The sequence below is a fragment of the Lynx rufus genome, unplaced genomic scaffold, assembly GCF_022079265.1.
Source record: "Lynx rufus isolate CCGP_SWC_20201006 ecotype Redwood Valley unplaced genomic scaffold, mLynRuf1.p SCAF_31, whole genome shotgun sequence".
NCBI classification, from domain to species: Eukaryota; Metazoa; Chordata; class Mammalia; order Carnivora; family Felidae; genus Lynx; species Lynx rufus.
The window spans coordinates 1,253,110-1,270,173 of record NW_025814847.1 but is presented as its reverse complement, the minus strand read 5'-3'; the positions used below and the strand labels follow the sequence as shown (position 1 = coordinate 1,270,173).

At 63.7% G+C, this 17,064-nt stretch overlaps 1 protein-coding gene across 1 annotated transcript; it reads right to left on the bottom strand.

The window, feature by feature from the left end:
• Window positions 1-1,390: 1,390 nt before the first annotated feature.
• On the bottom strand, window positions 1,391-7,528 carry VSIG8 (V-set and immunoglobulin domain containing 8). The gene is made up of 7 exons (XM_047092648.1): window positions 7,480-7,528; window positions 4,294-4,469; window positions 3,662-3,863; window positions 3,336-3,557; window positions 3,031-3,150; window positions 2,559-2,757; window positions 1,391-1,679 (listed from the first exon to the last, which is right to left on the bottom strand). Exons 1-7 carry the CDS (start codon window positions 7,526-7,528, stop codon window positions 1,391-1,393), a joined length of 1,257 nt encoding a protein of 418 aa, XP_046948604.1.
• Window positions 7,529-17,064: the final 9,536 nt, after the last annotated feature.

The window sequence follows — 17,064 nt, the reverse complement described above, 5'->3', positions numbered from 1 at the left end:
CGGGGGAAAAGAGGCAAACAGACGGAAATGCCCGGGCTCTCGACAGGCAGGTGGCTAGGCAGAGGCAGGCAGAACTATGTTCTTCAGAAGACCCTCCAACCCCCTAGGCCAGACACGCTTCTGCTAGTGACCGCTGCAGCCATTGTGGGGGTGGGGGGGGAGGGGACAACCACCTGGTCCCCTGGAGGCAGCCGAGAACTGAACATGTGATGCTTAGGGCTCCCTGAGGGCAGAACTTGGACTCAGGGATAAAAGCTCTGGGAATAAAAATTGGGCCCCCCAGTAGCAATATCTCTCGGACGGAGGTCAAATGGACCGCTTTGGGAGGTAGTAAGATGCCACTGGAGGTATTCAAGGGGCTGGAACACCCTTGGTCAGAAATGCCGGGGAAGGAATTCAGGTATCAGAGAACCGGCCTGAGGTCCTAGAGTCCAACATGCCTGGGTCGACACCTTCGTTATTACCTTTGTGGCCTTGGTCAAGATAGCTACTTCCTCAAGCCTCTGTTTCTTCATCTGCCCAATGGGATAGTGCACGACTTCATGGGACTAAAGCGAGGATTGAAGAAGACAAAAAAAAAAAAAAAAAAAAAAACGGGCAAGCGCCTGGCACCTAACGGGCACGCAATACACGCCCACCCCCTTTCCTTTCAAGCAGGCGTGGGGGGTGGGGTGGGGGGAGTCGTTACATGAGATGCCGTGCAAGGTCTACTAGCCCCAAAGTATGGCTCTGAAACCCTTCCTGGTGGGTGGTACGGAAGGAAGGCATACAGCCTGGAGAGAGAAGGAAGTCCGCAGGAGGTAGATGAGGGAGGAGGAAGAAGGCGCTGAGGGTGGCCGGGAACCTTTCGGGAGGTCAGCCCTGCCAGTCCCCCCAGTCTCCCCTCGCCTGCTTCAGGAATGAGAGGGGAAAGCAGGACTCCGGGCCTACCAGGCGGTTCCCCGTCCGCAGGGTGACGGAGGGGGGTTGGCAGCCCCTCCCAGCCCAGCCCGACCGGGGGGGGGGGCAGCAGCCTCCCGCCCGCGCCCCCGGCCGCGCGCCGCCCCTCCGTGGAACCACAGCCACCACAATCTCGGGTCTTAACAGTCGCTTTATTGTGCTAACACCGCCGCTCGGGAGCTCAGACCTGACACGCAACCATCCAGTCCGGACCCGCACCCACTGCCGGCCCCGGGGCCCTCCGCCTCGCCTGGGGACGCCGGGCCCCCGGCCTCGACCGCGCTCGGCGCTGCCCCCTACCCACCCCCCCGCCGTCCCCCCGACCCCCAGCCACCGCGCGCGGGCCCCGGGGGAGGCGCCGTGGGTCCCGGAGGCCCGGAGGCCCGGGCGGGCGCGGCGGGCGCGGGGCGGAGCGCGTCCCCAGCTGCGGGCGGGGAGCCCCGCGGCGCGCTCACACCAGGAGGCCGTCGGTGCGCTCCCGCGGCCCCTCGGCGCACTCGGCGGGCTCCGCGCTCTTGACCTTGACGTAGACCGGGGAGGGGCCCGCTTCGCAGGCGGCGGCGGCGGCGGCGGCGGAGGCGGCGCAGGGCGCCAGGGCCACGTCCTCGGGGCCGCCGCAGGGCGGGGGCGCGTACTTGCGGCGCAGGGAGCGGCTGACGGTCTGCGTCGGGTACCCCAGCAGGTGGGTGACGCTGCGGCCGCGCCCGCCGGCCTTGCACCCGGGCGCCTCGGCGTCCTCTCTGTGGAAACAACAGGCGGGCGGGTGAGCGGGCTCCTCCGGGCGCGGCGTGGGCACGGCCTGGCCGGAGCGGGGGCCGCCGGCAGCCTCTCGGCCCCGCGCCGCCCTCCACCGGCGCCTCGCCTCTCCCTCGGCCTCCGCCTGCTCTCCTCTGCCTCCTCCTGGCCGGCGACCCCACGCCGCACACGGGGCCGGTCCGCGAGCGTCCGCCAGCCCCCGGCGGGCAGCCCCACGGGCGCCCCCCGGCCCCTTCCGACGTGCGCACCCGTCCCCGAGACGGGGAGGGAGGCTCGGAGGCCCGGGAGGAGCCGCCTTCCCTGTCCTTCGCTCTCCTTAGCTAACACCAGCCTCGCCCTCGCCTTCTCCTCTCCTCACCTCTGCCCCTCGACCTCCTTCTCCACCTTTGCCTCCTTCCCCGGGGCTTTGCAGTCATTAGCACTCCTAGGCTTGTTCTATTTTTATTTCTAGTCGGTTTCTAATATACCTTATTAGCACTATCCTTACTATTGACTCTTCTTAAATAAGCATGTCCAGAGTTGTCACCGGCGTGAAACAGGGCAAACACGGGGTGGGGGGGGTGTGTGAAAAAAAATACGGTCCCTGCCCTCCAGGAGCTTACAGTCTAGACAAGATGCACAGAGAGGTGCATAGACAGGAGGGAAACGGAGGGCAGGGGAGCAGAGGTGAAGACTGGCGCGGGACGGGGAGAGAGGAGCCACGGCGGGTGGCAGGTCGACATGCTGCGGTCCCCGGCACTCCTGGCGATGGCCGGCAGGGTGGGGGTGGGGGTCCCGGCCGGCCCGGTGGCAGGCAGGGGTGAGGAGGGGCAGGGCGCCGGTCCCCTGCCGCTCGGCAGCACGCAGCATGCATCAGGTTTTACCTGATCTCACTAGCCAAGTCGCCGCAGGCCCCTCCGCCGACCCCGCCGCCGTTGCCGTAGCCGAAGGCACCGCGGGAGCCGCCGGCCCCGGCGCCCCCGCAGCAGCAGCAGACGAGCCCCCAGATGCCCACCAGCAGACAGCCCAGCATGAGCAGGGAGCCCAGCACTGCGCCTATGATCATGCCTATGCGCCGGGAGTCTGTGGAGACAAGTGAAGACAGTCAGGCTTCTGCAGCCCGGCAGGTGCGTCCTAACCAGGAAGTGTGGGGCCGGCCCTCTGTGGGGAAGAGAGCGAGGGTCCCAGCGGGTGTCGGGGCCCCGGGACGCCCAGTGAGGAAGGATGAGGAGATGCCTGTGTCCCCCGCGGCCTCCCGGCCCTGATGGAAATGGGAAGGCAGAGCAGACAGCCCAGGCTCCTCCAGTGCCGCCCTCCCCGCCCCAGGGCCCCCAGGGCCGCTGCCCCTGCACCCACCTGAGACCTTCACCTCCACCACGCACACACTGTAGCCCACGTGGTTGGCCACCGTGCACTGATAGAGCCCGTCATCCTCCCGGGAGATGTCCTTCAGCACCAGGTCGCCGTTGTTCAGGCCTGAAACTGAAAAAGCACCACAGGGCTGTGGCAAGGGCCCGGGGGCCACCCCAGCCTAGACCACTGCCGGTGGGGAGGGAAGGAGGGAGGGCGGATGCACCCACGCGCGCGCGCGCGCGCACACACACACCGGCCTGGCTCTGCTGGTGTGTCCCCCCAAGGTCCCGCTGTTCGCTCAGACCCACCTTGGTTCAGGGAGCTGTGGAAGGACTCCTGGTAGGAGAGCTCCGAGTGGAAGTTGTGCTGCGAGTGGTAGGAACCGGCGCGGTAAGGGTGGGTGTGCCCGCTGATCTTGGCCCACTTGTAGGAGAGGGGCGGGGTGCCTCCGTTGGCAAAGCACTTGAGCACCACGTCGTTGCCGTGGGTCATGTGGCCCTCAGACCAGCACAGGGGCACCGCGGGCCGCGCTGCGGGGAACCGGGCAGGTGTGAGCCGGGGCCCGGCCGAGGGGCTCTGGAGCCTGGCGGGGGGGGGGGGGGAGTGGGGGGCGCCCGGAGGAGTCCGGCCATACCTTGGACAGTGACGATGACCTTCCGGCTGGCCATGGTGGTCTTCTTCACCCGACACTCGTAGGTGGCCGTGTCAGACACCTGCAGGTTCATGAGGTTGATGGAGGCGTCATACTGGCTGGGGTCTGAGGCTGCAAAGCGGACCCTCTGCTGCAGGTGGGGAAGGTTGCCATGATTGATCCTCTTGTCCTGGTAACTAAGGAACTGGGAAGAAAGAGAGGAAACGGAAGTGGTGAGCCAGGCACGGCCAAGGAGGGCCACGTGGCTCGGTGGCCTCGGGCATTTCACCGAACTTCTCCCCGACTCCGCTTTCTCTGCTGAAAGATGCTGACGATGATACCTGACCCATTAACCTCCCAGTGAATGTGCGAGAGCAGATGAGATCAGGCGCTTTGGAAAGCGTCGGAAAGTGTCGGGTCAGGCTGGGACCTTCCCGAGGCCTCCCCTGCCCTCCGGAGCAGGTGGGAGAAGGCCAACTAATGGTGATTTGTGATTACAGAGCCCGTGGGCCTGTCGCCTCATCCCTGGAGAGGCCACTGGGGACGTTCAAGGTCTTCATTTCCTCCTCTGCCCTCCTTTTCCCCTCAGGCTGGCCTACAGGTGGGGCAAGGGGAACCCTAAGCCCAGCACTCACCACATTCTCCCGGTGTGAGGGGTCTGAATTGACCTGCATCCACTCGATGTCCAGCCCATTGGGACCATAGTCCTCAGGGTCCAGGATGTAGGGGCAGCCCAGCCTCACATTATCACCTTCTGCGAGGTACAGGATCTCCTGGCCATCCCCGTTGATCCGCACGGCAGACAGCAGTGCTAAGAGAGGGGCAGGGCAGGTGGGGGGAGGGGGGAGAGAAGACCAGGGGGCGGGGGCAGTCAGCTTCTGCCCCTCTCTCCGCCATCCTGCATGGAACTGCCTGGGGAGGAGTGGCTGCTGTGTGTGTGTGTGTGTGTGCGCGCGCGCGCGCGTGTGCGTGTGCGTGTGTGTGTGTGTGTGTGTGTGTAAGCACGCGAAGCGACCAGAGTTGAACGCTCCGATGGAAAATCCTGGCTCATTAAAAGATGCCTTTTTCTGGGCCAAGAGAGTGTTCCCGCGTGGAGACCGGAGGGTGGATGCCATGGCCGCTGGGGTCCCTTTCCAGCCCAAGGAGTCGAAGACATGACATGATTGCAGGTGTCTCTGCGTATGACACCTGCGTGTCTGTGGCTGTACCCTTGGGTGTGACCACGTGTGACTGGCTGTGTCAGGGCGCTGAGTGATCGCTCGTGCCTGTGCGCGATGGCAGGCGGCTGGGACCGGGAGCCTGGCTGCGTGGGTCTGGCGCTGCTCGTGGCCTGGGCCTGGGAATATGGCCACATGCATCCGTAGGACAGTCTGAGCCTTGTGTGATGACACATGGCATTGTGGATTTCGTGCCCGTCCCCCTGGGCCATCGAATGGCTCAGGCACAGCCGCCCACGCATGCTGGCTCCAGTTGGGGCCCCTCCCACTGCTCACAGCCCTGGTTCCACTGAGTCAGCCCCGCTGAGAAGCCAAGATCTGGACCCAGCTCCTTGCCCTCCCTCCCCTGGAGCCCCAGGCAAGCACTAGCCCCAACCGGTTGGACCCAGAGAGGAATACGGAGTGTGGGGAGTGGGGGGGGGCCGCCCCGACCTTGGCAGGCCGGACAGGCAGGCTCCACCCCCCAGGCTCCCGCAGCCCTCCCTGCCCAGGCCCCTGGCCCGGCCTGGCTCACGCTCCGGCCCACCAGACAGCCAGCAAATCCCCGGAGTCCCAGCCCCGGTCTCGGCAACTCCCGCTCTGCCCTTCTCCGGATCTCTCGGGGCCCGCGTCTCTGTTAGAGTGTCTCACACCTCCGGTTTCACACGGTCACCGCCCCGCATCGCCACACTTAACAGACCTTCAAAACGCAGACACGTCTCTATGCGGGTCCCACTCTGCTACCCACACAGACACCCGTCAGATCCAGACAGACACGCGTCTGCACGCACAGTGCGCGTTCATCCGGAAGGCATGCATCCCTGCCCGCGGCGCCCTCCCCGTGCGCATCCGCTCAGCACTACACGTCCCTGCAGAAGCTTGGTTCGCTTCCAGAGGGCCAGCAGGGGCCTTTTTAACGCCCCCCGCCCCGCCCCCAACCCCGGCAGGGCCAGCAGCCCTAACCCTACAGGCTCCAGGGTGACCCAGAGCAGGCGGGCGGCCACGGGGCACTAGCGGATCGTAAGGACACCTCCTCCAGCCCCGGGCCAAGGGAGATGCGATCGGCTCTCCCGAGATAAGGATCCTGGCACTGACTGCCAGCTCCTGGGGCGCCAGGAGGCACCGGCGATGAGCCAGAGCCCAGAGAGCAGAGGCTCCACCCTGGGAAGGGCTGCCGGGAGGGCTGTCCCCATGCCCAGGGGGCTGGCCCAGCAGCCCAGCAGGAGGGTAGATCTGTAGGGGAGGGGGCTGGGGAAGGAGGGGACAGGCTGAATGAGAGCGCCTCCACCCTGCACTAGGCAGTGTCTTCCCTTGTCCCGGGCCAGGGAGCCTCACCCTAGCCTTTCAGTCTCTCCAGAAGCCTCTCGACCTCCGCCCTGTCCGCGGGGCTCCAGCCTTTCCACACCCCTCACTCCTCGCTGTCTCACCTTGGTCCCTCCTGCTCCCGCACTGAGGAAGTCTTGCAGGGAGCATGAGACAAGAGAGGGAAGAGAGCCAAGGAGAGAGAGCTGGACAGGAGTCCCTGGAGAGAAGGAGGGAGGAAGGGGGCCAAGGCGACGCAGTGGGCCCCCTCCCCTCCCCCCGCCAAAGCACCAGGGACTGCGCGCCCCCTGTGGGCGTCCTTGGTGCGTTTCCCAGCTGCCTGCACAGCTCCTAACCCTCCCTCTGGAGGTGACAGAGCAGAGAGAGGGTGTTGGAGCATAGACACACAGAGCGCCGGTCTGTCCTGCCACGCCCGCGCCCCGCACCACACACATGGACGTGTCCCGGGTCCCCAGACCACAGCTGGAGCTTCGTGAGGGGGCCCTGCTGTCACCCTGCCAGTAATGCAGTCTCTCTCTCCCTCTCTCTCTCTCTCTCTCTCACACACACACACACACACACACACACACACACACGTGTGCACGAAGGCTGAAAATGCTCCCCGAGTTCCTCCCACAAACCCGCTCCTGCGAACCCAGACCCCAGGAGGGTCTCAGCCATTTCCAGCGATGCCCACACACAGGGGCTCCTGCTGGGACTTGCCCCAACAGGGGCAGGGGGCCACAGCATCAACCTCTGAGCCCTGCTCTCGAGGTGTGCCCCCTCGGGGTGAGGGGGCTCTGGGAGGCGCCATCCCCACCGCCCATCTCATCCTGGGGGGTGGCGCTACCCTGGAGCTCTCAGAGCACAGTCCGTCTCCTAGGGGGCGCTGTCTCCTCTCAAAGCAACTCCCTGCCCTTGGCTCTAGCCTGGGGGTGGGAGTGGGTCCTCCCCGGGGGAACAGCACACAGAGAGGAAAAGGGGCCTTTCCGGGGAGAGCCTCCCCGGCGACGCCAGCCTCGCCGTGCGCCTGACACCCTGCCCCACCCCCAGATCCCCAGGCAAGCTCTCCAGGCAAGCCCTGCTCTCCGTGCACAGCGTGTGCGTGCACGTCCGAGGCCCACACGGCTCACAGGCACCGCGAAGATCCATCAAGGCCTGTGCCCCAGACCCTCGGGCACGGGGCCGTCTTGGCCATATCCCCAGCCAGCTGGCAGCGGGGCCTCGGACCACCTCCGAGGCGCCTCTGTGGGCCCGTTGTGGTCCCTTTCCCTGCCCTCCTGGCATCGCGTGGGTGTCCCTGCCGGATGCCCAGCCCCATACCTGGGCTCAGGCACACGAGCAGAAGGTGGAACGCTCCTCGGACTGCCATGTCTCTAGGCTTGGTGTTTCCTCCGCTTGGGCTGGGTGTCCCTGGGGCCAGCGGTGGTGGGTGTGTGGGGACAGGTGGAGGGAGGGGGAGCGGAGGGCCCAGACACTGCCCGGGGTGGCAGGAAGGTGCAGTGAGTGCCGGGGCCACAGCCGGAGTTATTTCTATAGGAGGGAGGGGGCCCGGTCCCCGCCTTGGGGAGGAGCCCCGGGAGCCTTAATTATCGGGGTGACAGAGCGGCCTACCCAGGTATTACCCAGCCCTCACCCAAGCTCTTCCCTCTCCCGAGAGTGGCAAAGGGAGGCCGGCGGGACTTGTAATTAGGCACCTGTTAAGCTTCCACTTCCTCCTGGCCCCGTGCTCGGGGTAACAACAGTCGCCTGGTTCTACAGCGTCCACAGAGCTCCCCTCACCACTCATTTGCTGCCTCCTTCCCCCGGGGAGACGGGGAAGCGGAAGGAGAGCCAGGCCTGGGGAGGAAAGGTGGCCAGGCTGGGAAGGGTTAACCCGGGCCCAGGGACACAGGGGTCTGACCCAGCCTTTCCTGCAAGCTCATCTGTGACCCTGGGGGAACCGCCCCCCCCCCCGCCCCTGGTTGAGGTCTGTGGAAGGGGCAGCAGGAAAGGGGACTCGGGCTGGAAGGAAGGCCCAGGCAGATGAAAGAGCCCCGGAACGTCCAGCCCGCCTTCCCCTGAGGCCTCTGGCCCTTCAAAGGGAGTCGGGTCTCCCCAGGGCTGAAAGAGGGAGGCGTGCATGGGCACAGGGGCTTCCCCTGGCTGCCCCTAGGGAGCTGTGGCGCCCACCCCTACCTGAGGTGAGGCCAGCCCCGAGCGCAGGGGGTTCCTGGGCGCGGGGGTGTTGGGGGCCACCGGAAAGACCAGGAAGGGGGCGTGCGCGCATCACGTCTCTGCTCGTGCACACCTTTCAGGGGTCACTTGGTACCCTTGCTTCCAGGCACAGGAGGGGAGACTAGGCCCCTCGAGACCTGGACTGCTCACTGGGGTGACCTGGGCAGGTTGGAGCTGGGTGGATAGGGGAGGAGGCAGAGCGAGAAGGCGGAGGACCAGCCCCCGGCTCGTTGGCCTAGGGGGTCTCAGGACCGCCCACCCGCGATGGTGGGGGTCAGGTCCTGCGTGGTCCCATTGAGCAGCTCAGCTCCCTCAGAGGGGCCGTCGCTGACAGGGGCCACAGGGAGGGCAGGGGTGAAGAGCCTAGGGGAGAGTTACGGGCCAGGGCCAGGGCCAGCTCAATGAGGAAGCGTGAGGAGTCCACGCACCTCTGTGCTCCAAATCCCTCCGCCCCCCCTCCTCAGCAATGACAGGGTGCTCTAGGGCCCGCCAGAGGTACCAACGAATATCTGTATTTCCTTGTTTATTTTGAGGTTTATGAGATTGCCCTGCACCCTCGGGAGAGCAAGGATCATTATCCCCCCTTTACAGATGGGGGGGGGGGATTCAGCCCACCTGCTGCTGCTGAGCCTGGCAAAGTGGGGGGGGATGCCCGGGCATCCTGACCCTCAACCCAGAGCGGCCCAAGGAAAGGGCTCGGTGGTCGTGTGGGTTAGTAGATGTACCCACGGGGTAGAAGCTTGGAAGGCCAGTGATGGGGGAGGGGGGGCGGAGAACCAGGGGGGCCAGGAAGAAGGGAGACTGCACGGCAAAGAGGAAAGCTGTGGCTCCATCAGGGTCAAGTGTAGGGCTGGTGGATTGGGTCCTGGCTGTCGGTTCATATCAGAGCCGGGGCGAAGGCTGGGTCGGGCGGTTGGGATCACCAATGAGCTCGAGGTCACGCTTGAGGAACTAGGGCTAGATTAGGCTAGAGTGACAGCGAGAGCTGAGGCTAGGGTGTGCGGCTGGGGTCCGTGTTAGGATAAGGCGCGAGCGAGGGGTTCATTCACAGCCACGTGTGGTAATGCGGCTACAGCCAAACTGGAGGCTGGGCCGAGGCCGACTTAGAGTTGGGGTTCCAGTAGGTTGAGGCTGGGGTTTGTGGTTTCTGCGTTCGGGATTTGAGCTAGGGTGGACTGTGGTTAGGTTACGGACGTGCGTTAAGCGGGCCACACGATTCATGGGGATCAGAATGAAGTTTGACTTGAGACACGGGAAGACTTCAGTCCCCATCTGCTAAAGGGCAGACTGGCCAGCCTATTGATCCCTTAGCTCTGGGACAACACCAGCAGCGTCATACCAACACGGATCAGTGTGTGAATTGAGGGTTTGGGAGGGGGTTCCAAATAGGCGTGAGCCCACCAGAAGCTGTCCCCGAGCGACAGCTGGGGAGCTGGTGCAGGAAGCTACCAGCAGGGAGTGGGGCTTGGGCTCCAAAGTGATCCGGAAGACAGGGCCCACCAGGGGCACTTTTACTGGGTCGGAGTGGGGGGGGGGGGTCGCAGGGGACGTGTGCTGGGGGAAACTGAGGACCTAGATACTCCTAGAAGAACAGCCACTTTTGAGGGCTCCACACCGGGGGCCCTCAGAGCCTCAAAAGGCAAGTCACATTGTTGTTCTCCTTTGACCCACTAAGGGCTAATTGCCACCTCCTTGCAGTTTGGGGCCCATAAATGAAGCTGACGGCCTTCCTGCCTTGTGCCCTGAGCCCTGCGGGGTTTGGAGGCTGGTGACGAATGAGTGCACTGAGTGTCAGCTTGGTTTTCACAGCAGAGGCCCAGCCCCCTGGCTCTGAGACCAGCCCCCAGCCCGTGTCTCTCTCTGGGCTCATCCTCAACAGAGGAAGAGAGGCCACTCCCGGGAGCCCCCCACCCCCACCCCAACTCCTCCTCTCCCTTTCCCTCACCCAGTCTCCACCCCAAACATCCCATCTTCCCACCCACTTTCTTTTCAGGTCTCAGAGAGGCCTGGACAGATCCAGGGGACTGTTGGGGTCTGTCTGTGCCCCAGGGAGAGAGAAGACGGTTGAGAGAGTCCGTGCTCAGCAAAGGGGCACAGAAACACATGTGGCATCCGAATGGCCCGTCAGAGGCCCCGAGGGGGAGAGAGGAGGCAGAGGGCCCAGGCTGCCATCTGTGGTCCAGAGTACCCTAGACGGCCCCCCTTGCTTTTCCCTAAGAAATCCACAGTTCATTCAGCACAGGAGACGGGGCCTCCTTTGCGCACACCCGCCAGTTGGGGCTGTATTTGCTTTTTTTTTTTAATTTATTTGTTCCATCTTTTTTAATGTTTATTTATTTTCGAGAGAGAAAGAGAGACAGAGCGTGAGCAGGGGAGGGGCAGAGAGAGGAGGAGACACAGAATCCCAAGCGGGCTCCAGGCTCCGAGCTGTCAGCACAGAGCTCAACGCGGGGCTCAAACTCACAAACTGCGAGATGGTGACCTGAGCCAGAGTCGGACGCTTAACTGACTGAGCCACCCAGGTGCTCCTGCTTCTCTTTTTTTCAATGTTTATTTATTTTGAGAGAGAGAGAGAGACAGTGAGCATGAGTGGGGGAGGGGAAGCGAGAGAGGGAGAGAGAGAATCCCAAGCAGGCTCTGCACCATCAGCACAGAGTCGGACGCGGGGCTTGATCCCACGAACCGTGAGATCAGGACCTGAGCCAAAACCAAGAGTCAGATGCTTAACCAACTGAGCTCCCCAGGCGCCCTGATTATATTTGCTTCTGTCCTAAGACAGAAACAGAATCTCAAGACACAGGCTTAGAAAGAGTGAACAGAGACACAGAGGAGGGAAGAGGCAGATCCAGGACCCAGAGAGGCCCAGAGGCTGCTTCTGAGATGAGGCGCAGCCCAGCCCCACGACGTCTTGGGGAAGGACAGGCAGAGGCCCCGGCCGGCCTCCCCTTCCTCCAAAGCCTTGCACTGCAATTCCACACAACCGCTGCGGGCCCGGACCTCCTGACCTGCCCCCAGGTCCCCAGGCTCAAGCTGGAGCTCCCATCTCCCCAGGTCTGCAACCTGCCCCCTGCTAAACTACACACACACACACACACACACGCACAATCAGCAGGCCCTTACCCCTCTCCCAGGCCCCCGTGTAGACCCAGGCTCACCCCTACAACACCCAGGGAGTGGACAGCAGACCCCAGGAGTGAGCGTGCCAAGAAAACCCCCAGAGGAGAGGGTCTGGACGACAATGGACGGACATCACCACACGAGTCTGAGAGAGGGCAGACAGGTGCACACGGGGTGTTCACACAGAGGCAGGAAGCCCCTGCGGCTGATCCCTTTCGACAGCTCTCAGCAAGGGCTCGCAGCGGGAAGGCAGCCAGACCAGGCCACGGTGGGACCAGAAGAGTGGGGGCACGGGGTGGGGAGGCCCAGGTGACATGGGGAGACACTGCCGAGCTCAGACAAGGAACAGTTGGTCGGTGACAGAGAGAAGGCTGAGATCCATGGGTGGGCTCAGTTTCCAGAACTGGGCCAGGGCTCGGGGACCGAGGTCAGTGCTGCAGGGTCAGGGGTGGTGGGCAAGAGCTCCTGACCCCTGCGCCTCCCTGAGCCCCTGCTCAGGCCTCCCAAGGCTCCACGATTCCTGCTCGTCCTCCCAGGAGAAGGGGGACCCCTGGGGGGGGCCCAGATGTACCCAAATCCCTCCCATCAAGCGATGGCCCAGACTCACGGGAGCAAGCAGCACAGAGGGGTCCCCAGCCTCTAGCGGAGTGGCCTGCCCACTACCGTGTCAGCACGGCAAGGCAGGGGGTGGGAGTGGGGGGTTGAAGGTTAGGACCCGACCTGCTGTCAACGGAACCACCTGGAAAGAGTATTTGAATTCCCGATGACAAACCGAAGAATTAAGAGACTCTGATGATAAGATGGGGCGCCTGGGTGGCTCCGTCGGTTGGGCGGCCGACTTCGGCTCAGGTCATGATCTCACGGTCTGTGAGTTCGAGCCCCGCATCGGGCTCTGTGCTGACAGCTCGGAGCCTGGAGCCTGCTTCGCATTCTGTGTCTCCCTCTCTCTGCCCCTCCCCCACTCACGCTCTGTCCCTCTCTGTCTCTCGAAAATAAATAAAATGTTTAAAAAAATTTTGTTTAAAGAGACTCTGACGGTAAGAACTATGTCCGCCTCAAGGAGGTCAACCGTATCCACCAGGACCCTCATCCACTGGACAAGCGGGCTGGGCCCTGAGGAGGCCGAGATTAGCACAACTCGGTCTGGTGGGGACGGCAGCGAGGAAGGGGGTGCCAGCTTGCTCCCAGGGTCACGAGCTGTGGTGATGTGCGGCAAGCCCCCTCACCTGCTGGAAGTGACCTCTGAACAGCTCTGGGGGTGACCCGTGATGGGCCCGGGGCACCGCAAGCGGCTGGGGGAGCATTTCAGTCCCTGGGAAAGAAACCAGGGGTCGGTCCAGCAGGACGCAACTCAGAAGAGCAGAGCCAGGAGAGTCCGCTGATGGTTACTTTTGCCCCGAAGGGAAGAGCCTTGACGGCCGGATCTCTGGGGACCTTCTCCCCATTCCCGCAGAACATTCACCGGGGTTGGAGCCAGGCCTTCAGGATGGCCACACAACTCAGACCGGTCGTCCGGGACCGCGTGCACGTCTGTGTGCGGAGAGACCTTGGGATGGGTTCATTCACGCATCCGGTGGGACTTCGGACTTTGAACTTATAGAAATAAAATTGCCTTTTGATTCTGCCGTGTGGATTCCCCCCAACACACGTGGCGGACGGGTACTGTGGTCCCCCTCGGTGCCCGGGGGGCCGCCCCTGGCCCGCCTGGCCTGCCTGGCAGTTTCCAGGGAGGTTGTGGGGAAGCTGGCAGGGGCCGAGCAGGGCCGGGTGCGTGTCTGCCTCAGCCTTCCCCGCTAAGCCCGCCTGGCCCGCCCTCACTCTCCTCTCCCTGTTTGTTTCCGTTGCTGGGAGAGGGGAAGGCGGTGCCGGAGGGGTGGGGTTCAGGGGCAGCCGGGCCAGGGCTGGCTGGGACCATGGAAGTATTAACCATCAGGAGAGCTAACTGCCCAGCCCAAGGGATAAAGGTTCCCGGCTCTCCCCCGCCCTCTCCTTCCAACAGCCCACCCCACCCCACAAAATGCTGCAAAGAGTCCTGTGTTTCTAGAATTTCGAATGCTTGCCCACGTGGCTGCATGAGGTACCTGAAGGGGTGTGGTATAAAAAGAGCCCGGACTTGTTTCGTGTGGTCCCGGCAGCCAGGTGGATGTAGAAGATGACACTCGGACCATCGGGGCTGATCTGAGACCGTTTGGGTTGCCTTTTGAGGTAATGAGCATCCTGTCTCTCAAGGTGTGCAAGCCCAAACTGTCCAATCGTTTGGTTAGAGGTTGCAAAAGGGATTCAAGCGTGAGAGGGTCTCTGCGGCCCCTTCCAGATTTGAGACTCTGATTTGGTGCTCACCCCACTAGCCCCGGGACGGTCTCTCCCCAGGGGCCATGCAGAAAAGCTCCTTAGCTCTGGGCACTTTCTCCCGCTCCCCACTCCCACCCCCTGCCTTGACTCCTCTTTCCAGGAGTCTCCTGAGAAAGCCACCGAAAATCTCAACCCTATTCCTGTCCCAGCCTCAAAGTCATCAAAAGGGCATTGGGGTGATGGGCACGCCTTGCCGAGAGTGCATGCAGAGCACAAGGAAAATGCAGAACCGGCACCCGGACCGAGAGTGTCCCAGCAGGGAGGAAGCTTAGAGGGAAGGTCTGGCTGTGTAAAGCCAGGCAGATCAAGAACGACCTAGCCTCTCCTGGGACTCGAGATTTCTGTGATGTTGGAAATGAGCTTCTTCCGAGTGACCTTGGGTGATTTGCTGGGATACGTCCCAGAGTATGGGAGGGGGAGGAGAGGGGGAGAGGTCGCCCTCTGGTCTGGAGTGTTACCTGCCAGGCTCCCCCTCTGCAGGGGGAGCGGCCAGGATGCATAAGAGGGGGAAACAGTGAGGGACTTTGTGGCCTCCACACCTCGACTCCTTGTCTGAGACTCCAGCATCTCCCCTCCACTGTCACCGAGGCGGCTGTCACCCTTTCTCACCCCAAAAGCCCTGTCTGGCTTTGAACTCTCTGAGCCCCTTTCATCCGAGCCGAATCAAAGTGCTTTTACTGAGACCAATTAATGTCCGGCGGTGACCCGAGTCACAGACGGGAATGCTGAGGCTTTGGGGGTGCCGAGGACATCCCAGCACCCCGCTGAGTCAGGGACAGCCGGACTTGGCCACCAGGGAAGGCTGCTGAGTCACGCAGCCGCCTCTCCAGCAGGTGCGGGGGGGGGGGGGGGGGGCTTGAGCCCGCCTCCCAGCCCCAGCAGAGGGTGACGCGGGGGGGGGCAGGTAGGGGCGCGGGGCCAGCCCAGAGCCGGGGGACATGTGCCCGCGCGGCGGCCGCCTGCAGAGCTAATCCAGGGCTCTGAGGCGGAGCCCCACCCCTGGATTTGCCAGACTACACCCGCCCGGCCTGACCCTGCAAGGACCCGAAGACCCAAGGGGCAGAGAACAGGCAGTTGGGAAGATGCGCGGGAACCCAGACGACAGAGTCAGGAACTGGAGCTTTGCTTTTCTCTTCTTTCTTTTTTGTTTTGTTTTTTTTGCATTTACGTCAACGAAGACGCACCAAACAGCACTTCCTGGTCCCCCAGCCCTGCTTCCGCACACGCTTCTGCCTCAGAGCAGAGGGGGGAATGCTAGAGCCTTCCCTGGGAGAAAGCACGGCCCCCCCCCAAGGCCCGATGTCTAGCTGGTTGTTCCTGAGCTGTGGGCCCCCCGCCCCCAAGTCCTCAGGAATTCCAGTTTTCTCTCTTCCTTGTCCCCCCCCGCCCCCCCCCCCCCGCAGAACTGGGCTCACACGGTCCCCCCCTTGGCTCTGCCCCCATCCTCATGCGGCCTGACCCCACCAGCCCCCACTAACGCCAGGGACCTCTTCCCTGCCATCATCCCCCCTGCCCTTCGCAGTGAGAGGGGCGGAGGGTATAAAAGACGTAGCCCGCATGCAGCTGACATCTGAAGCAAGCCGTCAGGAATGCCCCACTTCTAGAAGCCGACCCGGGCCGGCCCTGAAGCCTGCGGGAGCCTGCGCAGGGTGTCGAGGAATCCCAAGAGCAGCAACCAAGCCCGTCTTCCACATCACGGGCCGATTCCTGGATTCCTGGAGGGGAACGACTCCCAGACCGTCTGCACCTGCCCAGAGGTGGCCGTGTTCCCCCATCCCCGAAGCCAGGCCTTCATTCAGACCTGCCACCACCCCCCTCCCCCCCCCCGCCGCGGGTCTAGGCCACGGCAAGATGGTCTCGTTCTTAGGCCGCGGGAGCTGCCAGGCCCCGCACACCCGCGGTTTCACGAGCAGCAGTTGTGGTGAAACGCAGACCATGCTTTAAGCCTGCGAACTCTGCCCGCTTCTCCGCACGGGGCCTCACAAGTCAGCAACGGGCCTGGAACACCCTTTCTTCCCGATCCGCACTCCGGCAGGGCCCTTGCCTCCTTGGCCCTCAGATGGGTGACTCAGGAAGGGATCTGGGCAAACTCCAGGCACCCGAGGCCCTTTCTGGCTTTCCTGGCAAGAGGTTGCCCCGGCACGGGTAAGGGCTCACTGCCTGGTCCCCGCAGGTAGTAACCGCAGTTGAGGAGCCTGAGGAGCTAAACCACCACAGAAGGCGCCGGAATCCTCGGCGGCGTGCCCGTGAGGTCAGGGGGTGTCTCCCATCCTGGGAGAGTACCACATCTTTCCAAGACGGGGGGGGGCGCACTCAGGGCCACTGAGCAGGAAGGAGGGAGCCCCCCGCCCCAGCAGCTAGCCTGGGCAGGGTGGGGCAGGCGGAGAAGGTGCCTGGGGAGGCTTCCCTGACGAAGACGAGGCACAGGGAGAAGCTTGCCTGCCCACTCTCCCTGGGCCCTATGAAAAGAGCACTCTTGCCCGAGGCCCTTATAACCTGGCGTTGCAAACAGCCAGGACGCGCCCGGCACGGCCCTCTGCCTCCTCTAGTGCAGGGCCCATGGAGGGAAGCAAGGCTGGGCTGTGGATTCGAGGCCTAGAGCACCGAGGGGGCGGGCTGGAGCCTTCCCCACCCCCCTGGCATACAGAACGGGGAAACGGCTCCACCCCTGGGCCACAGCTCTGCAGCCCACAAGGAGCCCGGTGAGCGGGGTCCTTCCAGAAAAGGCTGAGACTATTCTAGAGGCACAAGACATTTGGCGTGGGGCAGCCGAGGGAGGAGCAGGAGCAGACTGGCCAAGCGAGAAGCTTCCGGGAGGGTGGCCCCAGGTCCGCTGCACCGGGTGCCTGGGGGGTACCCAGCCGAGGCAGGCGCTCAAGAAGCCTTTGAATGCGTGAATGAATCAGAGTGTTTGGGGGAAACGGGAGGCAAGCTGACTAACAGAGGCGACGGTGGCCTTGGGGAGCCCCAGCTGCCAGAGTCAGGAGAGAGCAGGTGACGGGGCAGCCGGGTCTGGGCGAGGAGCAGGGCCCTGGGTGGGCCTGGGGGTGGACAGGTGTCCGTGTTGAGGCACTGCCTGGAGCGGAGAGGGCAGAGCAGGAGGGTGCAAACGCCACCCCCACCCCCGCCACAGGAGGTGGGGTCTGAGCCACAGGTGGGGGCCCAGCCCGGGTCCCTCCTGCCCCAGCCCCTCCCTGAGAGACAGCTCCAACCGCTGGCCCT

What these genes read in the sequence shown, in the direction of transcription:
- VSIG8 (XM_047092648.1), bottom strand. Translation starts at nt 7,528, where the DNA reads ATGGCAGTCCGAGGAGCGTTCCACCTTCTGCTCGTGTGCCTGAGCCCA. An exon ending in GGTCATCGTCACTGTCCAAG is followed by an intron (nt 3,558 to 3,661) that starts GTATGGCCGGAC and finishes GGTTCCCCGCAG; the next exon opens with CGCGGCCCGCGGTGCCCCTG. An exon ending in GGTGGAGGTGAAGGTCTCAG is followed by an intron (nt 2,758 to 3,030) that starts GTGGGTGCAGGG and finishes TTGTCTCCACAG; the next exon opens with ACTCCCGGCGCATAGGCATG.